The sequence below is a fragment of the Crocodylus porosus genome, unplaced genomic scaffold (genome assembly GCF_001723895.1).
Source record: "Crocodylus porosus isolate Cpor-Errol unplaced genomic scaffold, CroPor_comp1, whole genome shotgun sequence".
NCBI classification, from domain to species: Eukaryota; Metazoa; Chordata; order Crocodylia; family Crocodylidae; genus Crocodylus; species Crocodylus porosus.
In genome coordinates this window covers 28,810,288-28,836,019 of record NW_017728913.1, presented here as the reverse complement: position 1 = coordinate 28,836,019, position 25,732 = coordinate 28,810,288, and the positions used below count along the sequence as shown (strand labels likewise).

The following is a 25,732-nucleotide window of genomic DNA, read 5'->3' as shown; positions in this document are numbered from 1 at the left end:
CCTTTGGGCAGGGGGCTGGACTCAATGATCTCCCAAGGTCCCTTCCAGCCCTAATGTCTATGAAATCTATGAAAATCTATTAAATCATTTGTTACCACCTCTGGACCTGATTGGAAAGTTGGGATAGAGTTAAGGGGATGAAGTTCAATGAAGACAAGTACACCTTGGGAGAAAGAATCAAGAACACAAATGAAAGTGTTGACACAGCAGTTTTGGTAGACCACAGATTCAACATGAGCATGCAATATGATGTCACTGTACAAAAGGCAAATGCAGTTTTGGGCTGTATCAATAGAAGCATTACATGCAAGACATGGGAGGTGATAATGCCTCTCTGCTCGGCACTGGTTAGGTCTCGTCTGCAGTACTGTGTTCAGTTCTGGGCTCCACATTTTAAAAAGAACATGGAGAAGTTAGAGAGGGGCCAGAGCCAGGCAACACAGATGATAACGGTCTTGAAAGGCAAATTATACAAGGAGAGGCTGAAGGAGCTAGGAATGTTCTGCTTATGGAAAGGGTTCTTAATAGGGGACATGATAGCAGTCTTCAGATACTTGAAGGGCTGCCATAAAGAAGAGGGAAAGCACATTTTTCTCTTTCTGCAGAGAGGAGGATGTGGACTAACGGACTGAAGTTGCAGCAAAATAAGTTTATCTGGAAAAACATCCTCACTGAGAATAGTGGGACACTGGAATAGACTGCCAAGGGAAGTTGTGGAGTCTGTCACTGGTGGTTTTCAAGAAGAAGTTGGACAGCCACTGACTGGGGAAGATCTATAGGTAGTGATGCCTGTGTTCTCCTCTGGTTATTTCCACTGTGTCTGGGCTTTGCTGGTTGCTCCCCACCTCAGCCTTTCTGCTACATGTGTCAGGTTGTTTTTAAACCTCTCAAACATTGGGTATTAGCTACAGACGAGGCTGGGGAATTTTTCTGGGGTGTGGCAATGCTCCTGCTGGGACCCAAACCAGAGGTTCCTGGCTAGAGGGTCTTGTCTATGTGCTCAGCATCAGACCAACTGTGATATTTGGGGTCAGGAAGGAATTTTATCCCATGGTCAGTGTAACAAAGGCCTGCCCCGGGGTGGCCATGACACCTCCTGGTGGCCACTGGGCCTCTGTTCCACCTGGTTCTCAAGGCCACCTCCCCTTCTGCTTTCCTGCCATGCCTCAGTACAAATATATATTTAGGAACAGGAGGCTGCCCCACAGCTCCCTGAGCAGAAGCTCATCCACTCGTGAGTTACACTCTAATTCCTCATCATTCTGAGGTCTAATTTCATGGCTGCCTGGTCTCTCACACCCAGTCCTCCCAGATGTTACCATTCAGTCAATTCATACCCTATTCCTAAGCTCTGCCTTGATCCCAGGCAGTGGCAGAATTACTGTGAAACAAACCATGCAGTGGCTCAGGGCCCCCAATGACAGGGGCCCCTGGCAGAGAGCCTCCCATGCTTTGTTTGTGGCCCTCCTTCCCACCCAGCGGGCTGTGGGCCTCTTCAGCAATTCTGGCTGGAAATTCCAGCCACCACCCCTCCCCCCAGCCAGTGTGCCACACTAATTCCCTGTGGACATGCCGTGGTGTGGGAGGTGGGGCCCTGCACCCTGCTTGGATCACAGGGCCCCACTGACTGTAAATCTGCCACTGCTCCCAGGCTTAATCAACTCAATGGGCTCTTGACCCCAGTCTACTCTGTCTGCCCTTCCCTGGGCTCTGGGCCCTCTCTAGCTCTGCCCCTCCATGGGCACTGCTCCCAGGCCTTGGCCTTACTCCCCGGCCTGTTACCTGCTCTGCCCCATTCCCAGGCTTTTGTCCTACTCCCAGGCCTGTTGGGACCTCTGACCTTCCGCAGTGGTCCCAATCCCAAGCCACTGGTGTTCTCCAGGCAAGTCCACAGCATTCTACTTGCTTACCCTGTTCCCAGGCACAGGTGTGTCCCTGATGTGAGTCAGGAGCTCTTCTGCAGCCCTAAACCCAGCTTAGGAGCTCCTCCTTCATGGCCTCCAGGGCCAGACTGCCTGCCCCAGCTCAGGCCACGGGCTTATATATTCTTTAAGCCCAGCCCCCTTCTAATATGATGTCTTCCCTTGAGTGCCAGCTGAGCCCTGTCTTCAGCCTTTCTCCTCTTAAAGTAACAGGAGTACTAAGCTCCCTGTTACAATCAGATCAGTATATAAAGTGGGTTTTTTTGCCTTCCTCTATAGTGGAGGCCCTCTACCTGAAACCTCTTGAGCATATATTGGCAACATTTCGTAGAAGCAGGACATTGGCTGCCATGGTTCCCCTATTTTGCTTGTGATAGGTTAGGGTGTTAGGTCTATGTTGTGTCAGGGTTGATGCATACAGGACACAACTACACATGCTGTTAATGCTAGAAAGACTTATTGTGCAGTAAAATATTGTGCAGTAAGCCTTTCCTGGGAGTAAATCTGTGCCCAATGGAGGCAGCCTGGTACAGGGCTTCTCCTACCCTGCTCTGGCCCCCTGCAGCAGCCAGAGAGAGCTCCAGGCTCCCCCAGGATGCTAGTCCAGGGGCTGGCAGAGAGCATGGGGCCACCCTAATGCACATGGGGACAGGAGAGTTCTGCCAGCTGCAGTGGCAGCTGTTTTCCTTGCACTGTACACATCAGGAGGGGTCTTGATATAAATGGGGCCAGGAGACATCTGCTGCTGCAGAGCTCTCCTGGCCCCATACACAAGGGGACAAAGCCTGTGCCCAGCAGGACTTCCCTACATAGCCGGGGGCTGGGTGGAAACTGTCCCATTTCTGGGGCAGCTGCCAGCCAGCCCTGGGACAGTGGGACAACTCCTGGGCAGCCCCCAGCTACATGAGGAAATTCCCACCTAGCCTGGGGCTGGCTGGGAGCTGCTCCAAAAATGGGACTGCTCTCAGCCAGCCCCTGGCTGCTCAGGGAAGCAGAAAGCTTCCCAGTCTTGGTGCTGCTCAGCTCCCAGCTCTTGTGGCGAGCTGGGAGCTAAGCAGTGCCAGGATGGAGGGGGCAGAAAGCTACTTCTTTCTGCCATTGCTCAGCTCCCTGTCTCCTGTGCCCCCCCTGGTCTTGGGGGTGACCGGGAGCAAATTTGCTCCAGGCCAGTATCTACACCTGTGCTATTGTGTAGTATCTACTGTGCAGTTAGTTTACTACCTGTATTTACAGGTAGTCACTAACTGTGCAGTAGGCTAATTTACTGCACTGTAAGTGGTGCAAATATGTAGATGTTTATGCTTTACTGTGTAGTAGATTAGTCTACTGTGCAGTAAAGCATCTTGTGTAGACACACCCACATTACTCTAGATGAGGCCTACCCAGTGCCAGGTAAAGAGGCACTATCACGTTCCATGTCTTGTATCTAATGCTCCTCTTGATGTAGCCTGAGACTGTATTTGCCTTTTGTGCAGCTGTTTTATACCACAGACTCAGTACCAAGACTTCTAGATCCCTCTCTGTAGTATTGCCATCCAGCCAGTTATCACCCATTTTGTATTTGTTTTTGTTTATTCTTTCCAAGATGTAGTGCCATGCATTTGTCAGTACTGAATTGAATTCTGTTAGCTCCAGCCAAACTTTACAGTCTGTCAAGATACTTCTGAATTGTGCTGCCATCCTCCAGTGTGTTTGCAGTTCTTCCTGGTTTCGTCATCTGCATATTTGCTCAAGAAGCTCTCTCTTTCAGCATCCAGATAATTAATAAACACACTGAGCAACTCTAGGCCCCTGCAGAACTCCACTCAAAACCTCCTGCTACTTTGAAATGGATCCATGTATAACTACTCTGCTTGTGGCTTTTGAACCAGTTGTCTATCTACCTTATAATAGTTAATACATTATATATTTTCTTTGCAAAAAGCATGATTCCAATTTTGAAAGATGCATTTCATAGCAACTATGTAGCTTTTGCCCTTTAGCCATACAATTTCTCTGTAGTCACTGCCCCAGTTCTTTCTGGGAGAGGAAGCAGTGCATGTCTTACTCCCCTTTGAAGCAGGAGCTCACTGTATTCTCTCTCTAGATAATGACAACTGACTTGAATGCTTCTGCTTACTACCTTTGCAGATGACATCCTATCTAATGCATCACAAGGTTAGAACCTTTTTGGAAAACAGGCTAACATGATTACCTGATAAGTCCCAGAGAAGGGATCCAACTTCACTCTGCTGACAGTGCACTCACAACTCCCTTAAAAGCCATTGAAGACATGTCTTCCTTCCCGGCCAATAGCCCTTGCTCTGCAAGCCCCACCCACACCATCACAGATGGGAAACTGACTCAGGGGGCCTACTCCTCCTGGGATTCCATCCAAATGGAAACTCTCGGTCCTTTCTGGCTTGGAAGTCAGAAGAGTCCCTGTGCACTGGAAGATGGGGAACTTAATTGATTGTAACTATTTTTCTGACTCATAAAAAAAAAATCCCAGTATCTATGGAACTCATAAATATAATTTAAATATTGCTACAGCTTCTTGTTAATATCCTTTAACAGATAATTGAAAGTTGAAGGATAATAAGAATTTAAGAAACTTTAATAAGAATTATTTATAATGCAAATCCCTTCCTGCAGATAGAAGGCTCTATCTGGGCTTTTTCAGTCAGTGCCTACAACTGTGGTATGTGGGCCACTCAGCTTTGGTGAGAGAGAGCAATTTTGGTTGATTCAGTCAGCACACATTTGGGGAGAAGCATCCGAGCAGGAGCTACTACACTGGTAAGAAAAGGAAAGCATGCACTTCTCCTAGCTTCTCCTGCTAGCATTGATTGATTAGTCCCTCTCACTTTCATTTCCTTCTGGGTAACTGCACAGTCATTTGGGGTGAACATCCTGGCCTTTTTGTACTGAGAATACATGTCACAAGGTTACAGCTACTATTTTATTTAGGTGTGCAAGATTCCTTGTCCCCCTCCCTCTGCCCTCCTTGTCCCAGCTTCTTATAATCCAGCTCTTACCTTTTTATTTTCTTGGGAGTTCCATTTGAGGGAATTATAAGGAAGAGAGACCAACATTAAATGTAGCGGGGAAGTGATGTTGTATTGTGATAATTCAGGAAATATATAGTTTTATGTTTGATATAAGACTGTGATTGGCTGATCTGTTGATTATTTTCAAATCTTTTTTTGAGAATTCAGACATGTTTCAGCCTCCCTGTGGTGTTTTGAGTGTTAAGTGGTTTTATTTGCCAAGTGCTTTGAAGTTCACTTGTGAAAGGCAGAATATTCAGATAAAGCAGTAGTACTGATTTCTTTTAAAAATCTTGAAGAATTCTGCACATTCAGAATAGGTTTGTACATTAGGAAAACAGGCCTGTGAGAAAAGAGGATTTTTTTAAAAGAAAGAGGCCAACATGTGATTACTGTAAGAAGATCTCTATTCTAAGTAATCCACAGTGTAATTTTATCAGGGATCAGTTTCTTCACTTCGCTTGTCCATGCAGATTTGTGTCCAGCATTACAAGTCAGTGCACAGTAACAAGCAAAAAGGAATATTGCTCTTTGTTCCCCTTTTTACTATTTACTCTCATTTAAAAATTAATGACTTGGGTCTATGTGAAATGATTACAACCTTACTTTTATGTCTGGACAAGGCTCTCAAAATAATCATTTCAGCTTAGTTTCTGCTGTCAGAGTGAAGTATCACTTTATGAGGAAGTTGAAGAAGTAATTTCTAATTTCCATCTTAAAAAAACCCAGCCTACATTATTGTAAAATACTGCATTGCTGGATTGTTCCCTACTGCAAAAAGTAGCCTACCAAATGCACAGTTGTAGATGACTGAAACCCATTCTGATGCAGCATTTATTCTGATGTGGGAGGGATGGAGGGAGTAGTTCACTTGTTAAGGCTATCATTTATCAAAACCATAGTTCTTTTATTACTCACAGTTTAAATTTTTCTATAATAAATTGTTTGGTTTTTAAGCTGCATGTTAAAATATAATACATGTGGGTTTTTAAATAATTAGTTTCCTTTCTGGTCTAAATAACAAACCAAACACCTTCTTTCAATTTAAATCATGTAAATAGTTAAGACTTCTGTCGTAGCTAAGCTGATTCTTTCCCTGTTTTAAAAATAGAAAATGCTAGAGCAATCCTTCCCTTCCCCCACTGTGTACCTACTAGTCCAAGCTAGTAAATGTTACTGAATGGATTTCAGTGTTGTAGCCATGCTACAGTAAGTACAACAAGATCCTTTGTGAAAACCTGAAAGGGCAAAAAAGTAGCTGGAAATCAAGTTCTGGATCTTTGTCAGACTCGAGCACCTGCACTGATGACACACAGGCTTTGCAGGAGAAAAAAATAGCAAATTATGACCACAAATACTGCTATTCAGAGGAGCTGCTCTAACCAGAATCTCTCAAAAAGAAGCCTAGAAAGCATAGGGGAGTGTCCTGCGAAACGAAAAGCTAGCTGGGGTATTCTGACCAGCCAAGGTTAGTATAGCAGCCATTTCACAAGCTGGTGGCGTACTGAAATATGCTAAATTGCCCCGGTTTGCAATGTGCTAACTTTAAATGGAATGTTGTCCAGTAATCTTATCTGTAATATAAATGTATGTGTATATGAATTAGTGCTACTGTATTATACTTGGGTGGGTTAATTCAGAAGTACTGCAGCTGTTGTTATTGACTGTACATTTTGCAGTATTCTAAACTCCTCTGCAGTACTTCACTTGTTTATCTGTTGTATTTGTTTCTGAGTGTTCAAGACTTGTATTCTAGCATGGACACAAAAGTCAATGTAACGTAATATCCATGGCTGATTGTTTACAAGAGGTCAGAGAATGGAAGGGGTGGAGTGATTTCTAAATCTGGAGGTAAGCAGGTAGGAAATCCTGAAGGAACTACAGGTGACAGAACCACTTAATGTTATGCTGAGGTTTAAATGAAGTGTGTTAATATAAGGATTTGCCACAGATTGCCTGTAGAGAGGTAACAGCAGTGATGTAAAATTTGAAAACTATTTATGAAAATAAAAAAAATAGAAATAATGTGTGCATAAATTACCTGAATATTTATTCAGGGAAAGAAAGAAGAATAATTAGAACAATAGTCATGAGAACATGGCGATAATATTACAGAACTATTTTCTTACATGATACGTAAAGAAGGAATTAGAGGGGGAAAAATATCAGAAGTACCTTTGAGTACCATAAGCATAGGATTAGAATATTTTCAGAAATAGTGATCATACCCTATTTTGAGTCTAAGTAAGATGAAGAGAATTAAGGACATCAGCATTTAGCAGTATCACTTTTAGGAAATAAATTGGTAATCATTTATAAATGGAAATAGTGAAGAAAAATAGTTGAAGTAGTGAAGAAAAAGGGAAATGGAAAAAGTTCAGCGTTCCGTTAGTATACATGTTGGAAACAATGGAGTGATCAATAAATTAAATCATTAATTCCATTTGGCATAAAAGTATTAAAATACAGCTACAATTGTAAAGATATGTGGTATACTTAAAATAATGTCACTTAAAATAACCTTTGATAGTATTACATTTGAGATTTCAAGTATGCAAGCAGAAATTCTACATTTTCCTAAAGAATGAAAGAAAACTTGCTAATTCCTTCAAGTGTACCTATTTAATAATATTTATAACATGATCATTGGTAATACACACAGAAACTTTGTAATGTATAGATCAGTGATTCTTAGCCAGCGTGCCAAGGATACCTTCAAATGCTTTCAAGGGTCCATGGGATGTCATGCACTGTTAGGTGTGCAAACATGATACATATAATAAGCTTAGATATTTGAAATAGGAATCCACAGCATTAAAAACATTCTGATCTGTTGCGGTCTTTCTGAGTTTTTGCAACAGAATAATTGTTGTACTATTTGTAGTGAAGAAAAAAAGGGAAACTGAAAAGCTGGCATTGTCCAAGGGATCCCTTGAGTCTATCAGAGTTGCCTCAAGTCTAAAAAAGGTTGAGAACCACTTGTATAGATATTTTGGATAAAATTATGTAAACACATAAGAAGAAAACAGTGGAGTCGCATCATACGCGCATTTAACTTACGTGAATTTATCATACGCTTATGCCCCAGAGTGCCAATTGTTTGGATTCAGCCTGCAGCTGCCCCCCACAGTGCTGTGCACGGGGCCAAGCAGCTACATTGGGAGCAGCCCTGCTGGGAAGCTGTGCATGCTGGATGGGCGGGAAGGAAGGACTGTACCCCTGGATGGGGGAGGGAGTGGACTGTACCACTGGGCAAGCCCACGGGTAATTTTTGCCTTATGTGCTGATTTTAGAACCTAACCCCTGTGTAAGATGTGACTCCACTGTATGAACTATTTGTTATATGTCACAGTACTTCCCCAAAATGTCTGTATATTGAACCAAATTTAACCAATAGTTACATCAGTATTGTGGCAGGGCACTGTGGGTGCTTGCCACTTTAAGGGCCTGGAGCTGGCAGCCGCCAAGTGCCTCATTAGGGCAGCCATTTTAGAATCAGGGCTGCCCATATAAACAAGGAAGTTACATATGGAGAAGTGTTGACTCCAGAACCCCTAGTATTATATACTTTAATCTGTATTAATAAACTATGAAGGAGACATTCTTATACTGTATTATCTTCTTCTGAGCCTGGGAAGTTGTGTATCAGGGTAGAATGGTTTAAATCAGGTAGATGTGGACTGATACATTGGTGCCATATCGGATCAGCAATGATATAAGGAAAATTTACTGTAACAGCGATTTGCTTTTTTTTGGCTGATGTGGCCGATAATGCCACTGATAAATGCCCTGTGCATGTGTGCAGCCACGGCACAGCATGTAGGTAGGCAGGAGTGCAGCCTAGTAGGATGGAGAGCAGTCGGGTCCAACTGGTAAGTCTTTTGTGAGGGATGGGGTGTGGGGGGGTGGGCAGATCAAGGCCTCAGCAGTGAGGGATGGAGTGGGGCTGGGGCAGGGCACAGGGTGGAGCCATCTGGGGTGCACAGGGTGGCATTTCCTGCTGCTGTGTGCACCCTGGGAGGATATGGGGGGCATGTGCCCTGGGATCTGCATGGAGGGTGTGGGAGGGCTACTGCTGTGTGCTGGGGCTGGGGCAGCGTCAGGCTCTTCCTGGTGGGTGGGGCTTGGGCTGGGACTGCGCTCAGGGTGGGTGACAGTGGCACTGGAAGGAGGTTTGGAGGGCTATGGCAAATTTTGGAGTGGCTGCAGCCCCTCCTGCATAGCCCCCTTGCCAGCAACACCACTGCTCACCCTGAGTGCAGCACCAGCCTAACCCCCCACCGGGAAGAGCTCGGCACCACCCTGATCCCAGCCTGCAGCAGCAGCCCACCCTTGCCTTGTGTGCAGATCCAGGGGCATACGGTCCTAGTGCCCTCCCAGAGTGCATGCAGTGGCGGGAGCCACCCCCCACACACGGCAGACGAGCCACTCATGGCTCCATCCTGCTCCCTGTCCTGGCTGCGTAGCCCCTACCCCAGTCTCACTCCCGTGCTTACTGTGGGTGCTTCAGTCTGCCCCCCCCCACCCCTTTCGTTCCCTCTTGCCCCTTGCCCCACAACAGACTTACCAGCTGGACACCACTCTCCATGCTGCCTGGCTGCATATTGGAATTGGATCACTATAGGCTAATAGGGCTCATTAAAAACTGGCCATCGGTATCAGCCCAAAAATTCTTTGTTGGTGCACCCCTAAAATCAGAGCATCAAGCTGGTTTGGCCCCCTGGGCCAGGTCCAAACAATGGGGCTCCTCATGGGCTGGATATGGACCCACTGGAAGTGGGTGCAAGCAGTTTCAGGGAGTGGCAAGTGTTCAGCCATTTGACCCTGTCACCAACAGGGCTCTGTATCCTGGTTTTCTGTAGCACGCCCTGCTCTGAAATTCTTGGGCCCCTTAAAAGCCCTGCAGGCCAGATGATGTGGCTCCACAGGCCAAGTCTGGCCCACTAGCTGTATGTTTGAAACCCCTGGTTTAAATCAAGGCAGTTTAAAACAGTAATTTAATTCGTAAGTAAAATCAGAAAACGGAAAGTCTTGATTTAAATAATTGATTTTAATCAACTTTTCCATTTCTACTATTTGCAATTAGTATTTACTATTAATTAGCCTTGGTTGACAGTGCCACTAGAATACGTAAGTTCACATCTAACTAGAACCTTTGTACGAGACTTGTGTCTTTTTAGAACTTTTTGCTACATTGGAGAATATACCTGACTATATTAATTATTTCAGCAGTTATATCAATGTTAATATAATAGTCATATTAATATTTTTTGTAAATGTTTCCAGATTCTGATTAATTTTACATTTTTAGAATATTAGAAAATATGAATGTTTTTATTTGCTAGATAATTAATATTTTGCTTATGAATTCTGCAAAGCTGTTACATGAGGATGGTAATAAAATTTAAATAAATATATGAAAAAGTGTATGAAATTTAGCATATAAAATCGGAGCCCAGTTACAGAGAAGATATAAAATAAAGCTGTCAAACCACAGGGGGAAAATCAGTGGATCCTAAAGAAATTATTGTGATTCCATATCTCTAATGGTTTTGCTCTCTTTCATACAGAATCACAGCCTTTGGGTCACTGATAGAATGAAGCACTGTTCCAAATGAATAAAGCTCCACCTTGATAGGTGTTTTCACATGATTCACTCTATGCATAAGTGTGTTCAACCTGTAACTTAAAGTTTTTAATACATGCTCATAGATTCAACATATATTTTTTAAATTTAAATGTTTTAAGAAGTTGTAATTTTGACTCTACAGGAAACCCTTGCTATTCGCATGTTCAGCATTCACAGTTTTAAATATTCACAAATGCCAAACCTGCATTTTAAACGCACTTTATGCACTTACAGGAGCTCCTCGGGAGCTCCACGCTTGCTGCTGCCACACTCCCACCATCGCCACCACACTTCTGCCGTTGCTGGTCTGCCACCTCCCAGCCACTGGGGGCACTGAATTCATAAATGCAATGCCTTATTTGCAGATTTTGCCTTCCCCAGGTCTCTGGGAGAGAAGTTTATCTAAGTCTATTCAAGCCATGCGGTTAGTCCAACAAAAGACATCACCCACAAAAAACTTTGCTTCTAGCATATTTTCTGAACCACCACAGCTACAATATTACTTCAACACTACTCTAAACTATAATGTGTTCCCACAAAGGATGGATTAATTAAAGAAGATTGCTCTACTACTAAGACTATAGCTGTGGTCTCACAGACAATTGCAGATGGATGTGAGGTAATGAGGGTACTAGGGAAACATAAAATATATATATAAATTGGTCAAGACTAGAAATGGGCAAGAGACTCAGAACTTCATTTTTTGGGAAACCAGGTGTCCCTAGATTCAGAAGTTTTGGATGTGATGCCATCTCTTATGGCTGAGGCACAGAAACTTATTAAGCTGCATACACACATTCAGATAATCTGGAAAAATTGTCGCAGGTTTGTTCTTTTGGTAAAAAAACCCTACACAGATCCCATGTGTACATATCTCAAGGGGCTCTGTGGGCCCCCTGATGACAGATAGTAGCAGGGCATTAGGGCAGCGCTGATTGGCCAACTTAAACTACCCATGGTCACCCTGTCTATCTCCATACATGCAGGCATGTGTGGTTTATGGCACAACAAACCTTTCTGATGCTAAAAGCCACACATGTTGAATGTTAAACTGTGCATGGTGCTGCTAATTTGCAGCACAGAGGCAAAATTTGCTACCAGGATTTCTGGTAGCCACACTGTACTCAGTACAGAACGGCTGGCTGGGGCATAGTATGCCTCAGCTCTGGGGCTCCACAGCATGTGGAGACAGGGAAAGCCCTGGGCTGCCTATTCCTCTATCTGTTTGCTGCTCCCTGGCTGGGATGTAGGGTGCCTCAGCTTGGGGGCTGCCTGCTAGCTAACCCCACACCAAGGCACCCTGAGCTCTATCAAGTCCCAGCCCCCAACAGCACACAGAGCCTGGTTGGAGCAGCACACTGGGAGCTGGGCATTGGTAGTTTTCCCACAGCAAACAATGTGTCTCACAAAAAAGCGCATGTGCAGGGTTGTGTACTGCAGCACAAAGTAGCCTACAATTTGTGCCGCTGCAAGCGCATACCCCTACTCATCTGGATGCAGCCCCTGTGTTTCCCTGAAGCACAGTGTGGGATTGTAAAGGGGGCATGTTCTGCTCCCTGCTGGAGCAGCAGAGTCCAGCAAGTGACAGTATCTCCCAGGGAGGAGAGTGATGCTGGAGTTTATGGTTCTGTTCTGAGAGCAGCCACCACTGCATGTACAGGCATTCACTCTCCCACTGGGAGTAATTTAACCCTGGTTGTTCCCAGGTTATTTTTCTCCTGGAGCAACCATTTTTGCTCTGGAAGAAAAACCCTGAATGTCTGTATGCTTATGGTTTTGCCTGGGAGAGCATCAACTTTTCCAGAAGAAACTCAAATGCCTGTATGAGTTTTTAGTTTGGCTTGATTAAGGAAATTTAACCATAACACCTAAATATCCTGACCCAGAAGAAGTCTATCTTCTTGAAAATAGCATGAAGGATTCAGGGGTAGTAATGGATGGAGGAAGGATAATCTTATAGTTAAAGCATGGGACTGGGAATCAGGATATGTATTTTTTCTTTCTGTTTATGCAGCCTTTCTGAATGATCTTGGACCAGCTCCCTATGCCTCAGTTTATTTAACTGGGTTTTTTTGCTAAATAGGTGTCATAATGCAGGTTATTGTAGATTTTGTTAATGCTTGGGAAGTGACTGAGATACTCTGTTAGATAGACCTATGGACCAAATCATGGCCTGAGATTGATGCCTTGTTTTCCCTGTCTGAGCTATCCCACCATGGATTCACACCACAGTAGGGACTGAAGCTTCAGTAGGCAGCTCCTTTCCTCCAACTCATGTGGATACACATGGATGGGAAGAAGGTGGAGCTTTGATTAATCTCTGGTACCCATTTTGTACATGTAGGATAAATTCATGATCTTGTACTAAGATGCAAAATACTTTTATATGGAATGAAATCAGAAAAAAAAATTAAAAGAGAAACATGAGGTCTGAGTGCTAAATCAAAGATGACAGAATAAGTTTATGGCAGATGACCTCCATAGCCTCTGTACTAAAATTTGCTGTGTTCATTCAAGTGTTCTGTTTATCAGGACAGCGGCGGGAACCCTGTCGGGACAGTGGGAAATCTATATTTAGGTACTAAATATTAATAAAATCTAAAACAAAATAATAGACTACATTTTCTGAGTCCAATATCAAAATAAGAATGATAAGATGAGGAACAGCCATACAGCAATAGAAAGATTCCCAATGATTGGTTCTTAAACCAGGCCCTAAATAAGCATTTGTAGTGATGTGTTTTCTAGTTCTGTCGCTGGCTGCTGTTAAATTGCTACTTGTGTCATTTTTTTCATAAAGCTAAGACCTACTTTACTTTCAACTTTCTTGTTTGCTATTTTTAAAGAGAAAAAATATAATTTGGACATCGTCATAAGCATCCATTTAAAATTTAGTTCCTTTAAAACACATTTATTAGAAAAGTTTATGAAAACCGCTTGGCATAGGAGGGAAGCCATAAATCCAGTTTTTATTGGGACCATCCTGTTCTAAACACCTGTCCCAGATGTCCCATTAGTTTCGTCAAATGACTGCATTTGTCCTTTTTTCAGTGAGGTGCCCCGAACTGGAGTTTAAGTGGGACCACATCCCCACCCCTGCTCTTGAATGTACTTAGCTAAGAGTGAAGCTCAGAGACAGCTGATTATGTCAGAAAGCAGGGTATCCCATTTTGAAACTAGGGAAATATGATTACCTTATTTAGAAATTATAATAGACTCCATTGGAAAACAATAATACTTTCTCTTTAAATTTGCTATATTATAAGCTTTCCAGGGTGAAATGTTTTCGTCCTGTGCCTAATATTCTGCATGTGCTATAAGAATGAAGATAATAATTTTGGCATCAGCTGAACTGTTGGTTTTTTTAAATTGGTATATCAAACAAAAAACAGGTTCAAATTGATTTCCTTAAAAAACTAATCTGCTTTTGTGATTGAACTTTTAAGTTAGAAAAAGGGAAAATAATACTAATTGCAGATCAACAACCCAATTCAACAGCCTGAAATTTATTAAGAACTATGAGCTGCAACAAGATAGCTAAAAAATAAGGTACCTGATCCTGTTCAATCTACCAATGTAAGCAAGACTTGACACAAGTTCAAAAATAGGATTTTTTGTATTTAAGAATTACTGGCATATAATAAAACACCCCGTGTGAACACAGCCTTTATCTTCCCTAACAAAGCTCTGCTTTTATAATGATTTGAGAAAATTCTTTTATTCAGTCCTTATTCAAGGCAGGCACAGTTCTTTGGGTAGATGCAGTATCTTTTATTAGACTAACTTTATGAGATCAATATTAGTCCTTATTCAAGCAAATCTCTCATTGCTTTCAGCGTGGGTTTCACTTGTGCCAGGATACGGGATACTCCACTGAAAGCAATCCATATTCACAGTGTGTTGACATTTATGTAGTTATACTAAAGGGCAATTGGTACTGTTTAATAAGAAAAGAAGTTGGTGACTGCATAAGCTCATGACTTAAGAGCTGTGTTTACTGCAGAGGTTTTACAGGTGAAAGTTCATATTAAGTTTAGCTGCTGATCTCCTTCCAAACATGGCTGATGTGTATTAAGAACAGGCCCTGCTAGTAGGACAGATTTTTGTTTTTATAGTAAAAGAAATGAGTAAGATTTATACTTACACTTACCTGGAAGTGCCATGGGGAGATGGAGATTTAGGTACAGTATGAGATTTTGTATCAATTCCTCGTCTGTTAATAATATGACTACTTTTTTTTACCCTCTCTCTCTAGTGTTTATAGAAAAGTGCAGGCTGTTGTTCCTGGTAATTTATATACCACAGGGCTTGGGACGAATGTTGTTTCTAACTATGGAGAAGGTACTCTGTGTTCAGCATCAGAGACTACCAGTAGGGAATAGTTTTTGAATAGAATACATTTGCTAATATTGCTTTTATATATCACTGAATTAGCAAACTTACCCGTGTGTGTTCTTGTTATTACTTTCTAGATAAGTGAGAGCAGGATTTGTTCCTTTGAAAGTACAAACATTTTTCTAAATACAACCTGTACAGAATCTTTCTGCAGTTATTTTAACTGCCTTTTAGAAAGAAGGCAATTGCAATTTAATGGGCTAAGCAGCTGCCATGTTTCTCGGTGCTAGGTCAGAGTATAGGGAGGGCCTAGGAGCAAAATAGAACTTGGAATGTGATCTAGCATCATTTGATTCTCACATGTCACTGAAGTAATGACATTAGCAGGCATTCTCCTATGTGAAGGAGGGAAGTGACGGGAGAAAAGATGGATGAGGATATGGGTCTCAGAATAAGATTAAACCAGCACTTCTTATATTTTGTTTGAGTTACAGCTGGACACAGAAGTCTAGGGCACTAGCAGCCAATCAGAAATGTTTTGTAATTATTTTAATATATTAAATGCTTTGGGAATGTAGAGATTTGTCTGCTTTCCCACAGTATGGCAATACTTCCTTCATTTTTTCATTTTAGTTTGGCAATAGAATAAATTACCAAGAAAGGTTGGGAGGGATTCTCTTCCACAGAGAGGTAAAGAGATAAAGCCCAAACTTCAAAAGCAGCCTCTAAATTTGGGTTTTCAATTTCCTTTTTCACAATCACTTGCAGCTAAAAGAAAAAAAAGTGGGCATAATTTTTTGTGAGCTTGAGCCATTAGTTCTGGTTAAAATTTTGCAGAAGGGAAATGAAAATGATGGCCAAGATTTTCAAAACTGAGTAGTAATTCCTTCTGCCAGATTTGAAATAGTTTTAAAGGGGCTTAAGTTTCAAGGAGATGAGTGCTCAGTACTTTCTGAAAATCAGGACTCTCCAAGAGAAATCAAGTTAGTTATTCAAAAATGAAAGCACCGAAAATAGCTAGTCTTTTTAAAAAGAATTGCAAACTATGTTCCATTAACCTTAAATCAATAATACAGAGAGGATGTTTTTCAAAAGTGATTGGAAATTATTCAACTAGAATAACATTGAGTATGGACTGTTTAATGGGAATACAGAAATTGCCCTATAAGATCAATTCTAGTTTTAATCCAACATCATATTTCAGACCATGGTCTGCAGCAGTTGCTTCAAAAGAAGGTACAAGGAATCACATAAGGTTGATATTGGATGCTGTACCAGAAAAGGAGTCCTTTCCTAATCCCTTTGGTTGAAGACTTGAAGCAGTTTCTAAACTCTTGATTTTTATGTTACTGATATATTTTGCCCCCTTGCTGTTCAGGTCCTAGATTGTTAATAAATTAAACTCTGGTTCTAGTATAATATCTGCAGACATCTCTGCTGTTTACCCATTTCTATCACAAAAGTTGATAATTTATGCCTGCTGGTAATTTTCTGCCTCTCCATTGATTTATGATCTGTGATAATCCATAACCCAGTGACTACTTAGTTTCTTTAGCAGTCTGTTGTGAGGGGGAGTCTTGTCAATTAAGTAAACTGGTTCAATATTATCCACTACTTCAATGACACTTAAAAAGAAGTCTCATAGACTAGTAAGCTACAATATTTCTTTGTAGAAACTGTGATGAGTTACAAGAATTCTTGTGGATGGTATCTTTTGCTGGACCAACTCTATGATTGGTACAGACATAAGAAAGCCTTTAGGTATCTCAGAATCCTTCCTTAAGTCTCATGGTAACATCACATTAACATTATAAAAAGGCAACTGATTTTTAGAGCCTTGTTATCTTAAGACAGACATTGGCTTCCTAACTTGATGAAAAGAATGTCTAGACTACAGACATTACAGAAATCCTGGTAGGTGCTTCCATTAGTGCAACAGAACTGAATTTGTTTTGCTGCTGTGTCCCTCTTTGACTAAAACTGGGGGCAGGATTTACTTCTCTACTAATGGCCTTTCTTAATTTGATAAGAAATGAGCATACACTTGGCAAAACTTGAGCATCAGCTCCAATTCATGTATAAAGAAAATGGGTTCTAGTTACTGCTTCCCATTTACAAATCTTGCCTCTTTCTCAGTAGGTGGGGAGAGGTCAAGAGGCAATGTTATTTTTACCTAACGAGGAAACAAATAGATTTGAGAGATGATATCAGGAATCCTTGACACCTGTGTATTATAGAATTAAATGGTTATCTGGAAAATCCCATGCAGTAGAATTGTAGGCCATCCAACTTAAGCATCCAGGGGCTAAACTCCCTATAGGCAACACCAGCAGGGGGCTACACACTGCATGGGCTGTTCTGATGTAACCCCAGGCACCCCTTGACACTACATAGCAGGTGTGGGCGCTCCACTCTTCCTACTGCACCACGTATCTGAGTGCCACAACCTCACTTTGATCTCATTAGCTGTAGACTCCACCACTGCACTGTGTTGCACTGGTGCCCAAGGCTATGGGATCCTCTGATGGTGCGCTGGGCCATACTATACCACGCTGCTCCCTGGGGCTGCAGTAGGGAGTGGAAGCCATACAGACTACATCTCTGTGGGAAGCCCGGAGACTACATCTGCTGCTGCTGTAGCTGGAGTAATGGGGACAAGAGAGGCTGGGTGGGTTCACAAGAGCCATGCACCACCAGTTGGACAGCCCTGAAGTAGGACATGAAGGGACATTTCAGTAAAGAGCTGAATACTGGAGGCTACTCAAGAGTTGCACTAGATGCAACAGTATGGTTATGGGGCTTGGAGTGGAAGCTAGGATATTTTTTAATTGTTATGAAACTTCTTTGCATCAAGCGCAAACTCCTAAATTGGACTCCAGGGAAAGATTTAGGTCTTTCAGCCCTGTACCATGAGAACTTTATGGAGAAATACTTAATTTCTTGTGTAGATTTGAGAGCAGTTTCTTGACCACCTCATACTCAAATTAACATTTAAATCACCATGTGTTGAATAATACCCTTTCAACATTTTTTCATTCCATTTTGAAGGCATGTAACCCTCATTTTTGCTTTAAATAGTCAATCTATTATGTTGAACCTGGTAGATTGCTATATGCCTACTATTTAACAAAATACTGTAATAGTATAAATAGTATGAAAGGCTCTGGTGGGGACAAATATAATGAACAAAGCTGAAGTTGTTAAAACAAACTAATAAAAATACCCTACGAAGCTGCTTTCTTTTTCATATCACAGAATTACCAAAGAAGTTGATATTAATAATATAGACTATCCACTTCTTACGGTTTCAGAAGAAATAATTTTAAGACATTTAGTCCAAATTGGAAAGAATAAATTGTACAGGATTTTTTTTCCTGTGCATTACAACTTCTGCTTTGTTCTATGAATCCCAAATCAGTCTAATTGTCATAATTTATTCAGTAAACATTGTTATTATGTAGGTTCTTGGGCAGATCGTTCACCACTGCATGAGGCAGCCAGTCAAGGACGTCTCCTTTCTCTAAAGACCTTACTGTCACAGGTAAGTGGCAATGTGCTTCTTAAAATCATTCTCCTTTTTTATCTTATTTCAATGCCAGTTTCTTAATGCATGAATACTTTATTACTCTCCTGATGCAAAACTGTAGAACTCTATTAATTGAGGATTTTTTACACTATGAAATATAAATACACTTTAAAGATATTTTCCCGTCGGTTTTAATATCTTTTAAAAATATTTATTCTGAATATTTTGGTAAATGTAAATATTACCACTCTCTGAGTGTTGCTATTCAGATTAGAATGATGCTTTTACAGACCAGGGGGCATATCCAGCCTCATCCTCTGCACCCACATAGGCTAGGGACAGAAATTACACTTAAACTGGTATAAGTGATTGGAAACTGGTTCAAGTCTGTAACACAACAGAAATTCAGTGCACATAAATTGCTTTCAACATGGCTGAAACTGTTCAAGAGAAACCTGGATAGATGTAGTATCAGACTTAACTGATCTATGTTTAATTGGAACTTCTGTCTCAAATCCCCTTCAGATTTAAATTCTCATAGTGCCCCAGCATCCCAGGATGCTTTGCATACCTCCCTTCAAACCCCCTCTCGTGGAGTGTGTGGATTAGCCTTGCTCCAAGCTGTCTGCTCCAGCCAAGGGAGCTGGCATCCCCCAGCTTCTGTCCTGGGCCACTGCAGGCATGTTGGCTGCATTTCCAGAATCAAAAGTGAATGCCTGTTCATTTATTTATCAGTTCAATCTATGCAGCTTAGACTAACCTGTGAAGATTGAATCAACTCAGCCATGGGCTTTTTGACCATCTGTACTTTGCCATAAGGTGCAAGAGATAATGGAACTTCTGCTGGAGAAGAAAATAGATTTTGAAAACTGATATCAGGGATCTATCTGTGTTGTGTAATATTCAACTGTGTAGGGTTCCCTGGAAAATCCCATGCTTATTCAAAAAGAATTTTAAAGCAATAGTTGCAAAAGAAATATTTCTCAGAGGGGTCCAGTTGGTGCACCAGTTTTAGTCAATGCTATACCTAGAACCAGATAGGCTAGGGACAGGCATTCAAAAAGCCTGCGCCTGAATTGATTCCACCTTTGTAGATTAGTCTAACCTGGTTAGGCTAAATCACTTTGTAAGTGCACAGACATCCCAGACATGCCGACACATGTCTGCTGTGGCTCAGGCTAGAAGCTTCCCTTCCACAGTGCTGAGTTGAGCGGGGTGTGGCCAAACCCAGGCAAGATTAGGGAGGAGTCTCCCCTCCCCTCCTGGATAACAGAGAATTTATCAGCTCTGTTATCAGCATTTATCACCCCACCAGAAAACAAACAGATTCTATCATTAGTTCAAGCTCTTCTTAAACAAAGAAGGAACAGAGGGACATTACCAGCTGAGCTGTTGATTAGCTCCAAAAAGCCCTACGCCAACACTGCTGTTTGTCATAGCATGGACTGTAGCCAGCATGTCGTCTGCTATCTAATGCTGAGAGGGGACAGGGGGTGGCTGCTTAGCAGGGAGTGGTGGGGGGAAGTGGAAAGCAAGAGGAAGCCAAGTAGCTGCTGCTGTGCCTGCAAGTCTCTGCTGGAGCTGCAGCCAGGGAGCAGAGGGGAGAGGCCAGCCCTGCTGTGAAGCAGAGTCCCGCCCAGCCCAGAAAACGTGCTGGGATAGCTTAAACCAGCAAGGGGTTTTGGAACAGACATTGCATAAACTGGTTTTACCCAAATCAGTTAAGTTTGATACTATATTCAGCCAGATTTATTTCAAACAGGTTTCATTAATTTTCAGACTGGTTTATGTACACTGAACATCTGTTCTGTTACAGGTTTAAACCAGTTTCCGATCACTTAAACCAGTTTATGTGTAATATCTGTCCGTAGCAATACTGTGAGAAATATTCTGACTTGGTGTGGTCTTTTTCAGCATAAGAATGTCTCTGTAATTTTAATGTAGGCAAAAAGATGCCTTGAGTCCAAAAGGACTGAAAACCAGTGATCTAGAACTTAACAAGGGAGTATAGAATTAATCAAGGGGAAGTATAGCCTAAACAGAACAATCAACCTGTCTATTGATCAGGAAAAAAGCCTCAGGAGTTACTGAGAGAAACTCACTGAGGTTGACCCTTATGCACAGCAACCATAATAATAAAAAAGTATAAAGACAAACCAATTATGTTTTCCAATAGCAAAGGTACAGAATGCAAAACTAGCAAACTACTTATGTGGCAGTCGCATGTCTGAGTGGTACACAGTACTGTGGATAAAGTGTGGTATAAGCCAATAAAGATGGGGTATCAGTTCTTAAGAATCTTAAAATTGCATAGAGGTCAGTTCTTTTATCAGTCTCAAAAGACAAAAGTGCTTAATTCTTCTGAAGTTTAAGTTTAGGTAGCTAGGAAGCCCACACATTTCAAACCTGAGGCTCAAGCCATTAAACAAAGCTTTTCAAGTAAACTCTCTTGTGGTTTTCTAAATTGGCTGATGGAAGGTTATGTATGCCTCAAGTCTTTTGTGTTCACTTTTGTATGCAACCCATTGTAGAAAAAGACTTCATGGTTTTGAATTGTTTTTTATTTTTCCTTGTACATGGTTTATATTTTATTTAGGGCTACAATGTAGATATTCTGACAATTGACCAAGTCACTCCACTGCATGAGGCCTGCCTAGGAGATCACGTAGGCTGTGCAAGAATTCTTCTTGAAGCAGGAGCAAATGTAAGTACCCTTACGCTTATATGAAGTATAGTGCTGGCCTTGGTCATATTAACGGCGTGATTGTAAAGGACATATTCCTTGAATTCTTTTTTTCTCTCCCAGCCTCTCCATATTCTCTCTCCCTAACATGCTCATATGCTTTGTTAATGACAGTGAGTTTGCGTTTTTGTTTTTAGATTATTAGTTGATTAAATTGAATCTTTTGAAAGTCAGCAAATCATGCAACAAAGGAAATGAATGGGTGAGAGATAACAGAGAGAGAAGACAGAATTAAGAAAAACGGGGAAAAGAGTGTGTGTGTGTGTGTGTGTGTGTGTGTGTGAGACCAGAAACCAAATAGAAGATCATGATAGTACCATGATATTTATGAGGTGAGCAGTCTTCCCGGTTTTAGAGATATTTCCTCTACTTAAAATGGGAAAATTAGTAAAACCACAAAGAGCTTTATAAAAAATGTATTTTTTTAATATATCAACGCAAATGGTAATTGAGGTTTCTTTGAAGCACAAAGAACATTGCCTCTTTGGGACTGCTGGCTAATTTAAGAGCTTTTACAGCTGCAACAAGGAATGTTCTTGAGTGAGCAATAAGAGAATTTTAATGGAGTGAATAATCTATTCTAGAGCTTCTAAGTCATTGAGAGCTTAGTACCTTTGTATATATGTAGATGCCCAACTGTGGGTTTTTGGAATTTATAGTGTTCCAGGTGAACTGTTTTCTCAAATTCGGTCCACCCGGCATAATAGCAAACTTGCTTCCATAGATGAAAAGTGTGGTGGGAAGATTAGAACAGAGAGGGGCCAAGTGGAGTAAAGCTATGTTATGTTAAACAGTGTATTTCTTGATTCATCAAGCATATTTCAACTGTACCTTAGTTTAAAATGTCATCACGTAAGAGCACTTATGTCAGTCTCATTGTTGGACATATCTTTATCTTCTAGGTAAATGCTACAACAATTGATGGAGTGACACCCTTATTTAATGCATGCTCAAGAGGCAGTGCATCTTGTGCAGAGCTTTTGTTGGAGTATGGTGCCAAAGCACAGTGGGAGTCATGTCTCCCTTCACCAATTCATGAAGCAGCCAGTAGAGGTAAGAAATTAGCTTCTGAACATACTCAGAGCTATTGATAAATGGAATTGTACATTAAGAAATGCATCAGGTTTCATAGATGGAGTATCTTAATGAAGAGATATGCAGAATTTCTTACTCTCTTGGCAGGTCATAGTGAATGCCTGGAGGTGTTGATATCTTGGGGTATAGATGTTGACCAAGAACTACCTCATTTGGGAACACCTCTGTATGTAGCTTGTGTTTCACAGCAGATCCATTGTATTCGAAAGCTTCTTTATGCAGGTATGTCTTTACTATATAAACTCACAAAATATTAATATTTTGTGGTAAATAAACTCTCCTTAGTCAAACAGCTAAAATCTCCTTTTGTTATACTGCTTTAATGTTAATTGTATTCCATTAACCATTTTTTCAAAAAGATTTGTCAGAGGAAACATTGTGATAATTGGTGTACAGTATGGGGATGGTTGCAAATATTTTTAGGACTAGTGACCATCCCTCCCCTCCCCCCCAAACACACACGCACACTTTCTATTTGGAAAAAAAAGCAGAATGGCAATTTTTGATTAATATACCAGAGCAGACAAATATTTTAACAGTCTTGTCCTTGTTTTTCCATTTTGATTAACTTTTTTTTGTGGGAGGTGAACAAAACCAATTATTCTGCTATAATTGTACACCCTTCCTGGGTTTAATATAGCCTCTCCATGTAGCCAAGTCCTTAGGAAGCCTTGGTAGACCAGGACTGAGGTTGTTTCATCACCATGCACAAGTTTCTACATATGGGAGACCATAGAACTATAACAGCATGAACAAAGACTCAAAGGAGAGGAGAAAATACAGAAATGTGATTTTAGTTTCAAATTGTGTTTGATCCTTATTGAAGGAAACTTTAGATGTTCTTAAAACAGTTAAAATGAGCAAAAAATAAGAACAGGTCAAGATAGGTTACAGCTTTTGTATGGTTCACATGAAATGGGTATTTATACAGAAGACAGTTAATACCGAGCAGTTATTTTTTTAGCATATGCTATAAAATACAGTTTAAGAAGTAGATTCATAGTGTACTGAACTACAGAGCAACTTTTCTTTAAAACTGAGTTCCTATGACTTACTTCCTTTAATTTTAAGGCATTTTCTTCTGGTGAAACTCACTTTAGAATACAAAAATGCATAGCACAAGTATATGGGAATTAAAGACTATATACAAGGATCACAGATGTGACTAGATAATTTTCAATAGACTTGACAGTTTTTTGCATTTTAACTGAATAGATGTGGACACTAAACAACAGTGCGTGGCAAAACAGTATCGCTTTATGGGTATTCAAGACCAACCACTAAGTTTTTGATCCATTAGAGAATTTATTAAATATGATCAAAGATCTGGGTTGTTTTAAAAAATAGATGCCTTAAGGTAGGCTCCTACATCTACTTTTAGGGGCCAAAATATTACTTATGTCTCAGCCAGTAGCTCATACTGACCATGACTTAGGTGGTCAGAATTATTTTAATTCTGGACATTATACAAGTGTTCCCAAGAGGAATACCAGCACTCATTTTTTAAAAAAAATCTTGAACCAGGTTTGTAAAGATTGCCTTTTAGCGTAGGACACCTTAATCTATTTCTTTCTCTTTCCTATATGCATACGTACAAAGGTGCTAATGTACAGAAAGGAAAGCATTTGGATACTCCACTACATGCAGCTGCTCAACAACCCAGTGCAGAGATAGTGAACTTACTTCTTGAATTTGGTGCAGACATTAATGCCAGGAACACAGATTTTGAAAGGCCTATAGATTTAGCTCCTCCAAGAAGTTTGGTGGAGAGAACGTTGCTTCTCTACGAAGGTAAGTGATATAAAACACTTTTTTCATAATTTGATACCTTTTGTCCTCTGACAGAGTGATAATACTGTTAATACTATTTGATATTTCATTTGAAAAAATAAATATTCATTTAATCTCCAGCTATGTAATATATATTTTTTAAAACCCAAGCTACATCCTGATATGTTCATGGAACTCCACTGGAATTTAAACTAGTTGAAGATCTGGCCTCATATGTTTAGCAGGTGGTGACACAAGCCAATAAAGACTAGCAATTTCAATTTATGGCCAATGTGCCATTTGCTTACAGAACTACTTGGATGTTTTAACTGTATCTAAAGCAACAGTTTGAGGAAAAGTTAGGGTAACTCAGGGGCTTAACTACCAGAATCTGTCCTCTGGCAGCAGTAACAGTGGTATGAGCTGTGCTGACTGTGGCACCAGTGGCAAGTGCTATTCTTGTTCCCTCTCTAAGTTGGCATCCAGGGATGATGCCCTGGTTGCCCACTGCTTGTTACACTACTTGGATGGCAACGAAAGATCACCATCAGGGCACATTCTCAAAATAGGAAGTCTAGGCTCTGCAAGGATTTGTGTAACTAAATTTGAAACCAGACTAACCATTTGTATCCAGCTATGTAAAGTTCAGGCATGATCGTGAATGATGTCTAGCCTACGTACATATGCAATTCTTTATGCGCTTTTGTGCACAGACTTTGGGCCTCCTGTTTCAAAGATTTTTATTCTACTACCTGAGCCTTTTCTGACTTTGTTGACAAGCAGAATATTAGTTTAATGGATGTGTGTATTACTTACCCATTTTAAAAGAAAATATACATCCTGGAATGTACCTTCAATCTCCTGTAAAAAAAAAAAAATGCTATTTGAACTACATTTATTGCCATGTATTTTAAATCACTAGTTCTCAAATGGATTCATAGACTACTTGTGGTCTGCAAGTCCATGGTCTACAAATGAAGATTCAAAATGACCTAGATAAACTAGAAAAATGGTCCACGATCAAATGAAATTCAAAATTCTTGCACTTGGGACAGAAGAACTGTGTGCACAAGTACAAATGAGGAAATGACTGGCTAGGTTGCAGTGGACCATAAACTAAATACGAACCAACATGCTCTTCTTGCAAAAAAGCAAAACAAACAAACAAACAAACAAACAGCACACTGGGTTGTATTAACAAGAGTGTGCTTGCAAATAAAGAGAAGTGATTCTCTCACTTTCTTCAGCACTGGTGAAGCCTTACCATGTATACTGTGTTCAGTCTGGGGTCCCACATTTTAAGAAAAATATGGAAAGATTGGAAGGAGTCCACCAGGGAGCAGTGAAAATGATTAGAGGCCTGGGAAGCATGTTTTATGAGGAAAAGGTAAAAAAACTAGCGTTATTTAGTCTGGAGAAGAGAGGACTGACAGGGCATTTAACAACAGTCTGCAAAGCCCTGAAGGATAATTATAAAGAGAATGGAGATAGTTGTGTCCCCTATGGCCACACAGAAAAGGCTAAGAGCAATGGCCTTAAACTGGAGCAGAGGAAATTTAGGTTGGAGATTAGGAAGAACTTTTAGACTCTGAGGATGGTCAAGCATTGGAACAGGCTACCTAGAGAAGTTGTGAAATATCCATGCTTGGAAACTTTCAAGAGCCGATTAGACAGATACTTGGA

The 25,732-nt window shown here is 41.0% G+C and overlaps 1 protein-coding gene across 4 annotated transcripts in view; it reads left to right on the top strand.

Moving 5' to 3' along the window:
* ASB5 (ankyrin repeat and SOCS box containing 5) overlaps positions 1–25,732 on the top strand; it is a 70,358-nt gene that overhangs the window by 42,894 nt on the left and 1,732 nt on the right. For 2 of the 4 annotated variants that reach the window (XM_019534639.1, XM_019534640.1), the window contains 5 exons: positions 18,377–18,456; positions 21,038–21,145; positions 22,087–22,237; positions 22,367–22,501; positions 23,879–24,070. In XM_019534639.1, coding sequence (XP_019390184.1) covers positions 18,377–18,456; positions 21,038–21,145; positions 22,087–22,237; positions 22,367–22,501; positions 23,879–24,070 — 666 coding nt within the window. Of the gene's footprint in view, positions 1–5,471; positions 6,420–13,443; positions 14,762–18,376; positions 18,457–21,037; positions 21,146–22,086; positions 22,238–22,366; positions 22,502–23,878; positions 24,071–25,732 lie in introns of those variants that run through there. The other 2 variants (XM_019534641.1, XM_019534642.1) reach the window with 2 other exon arrangements.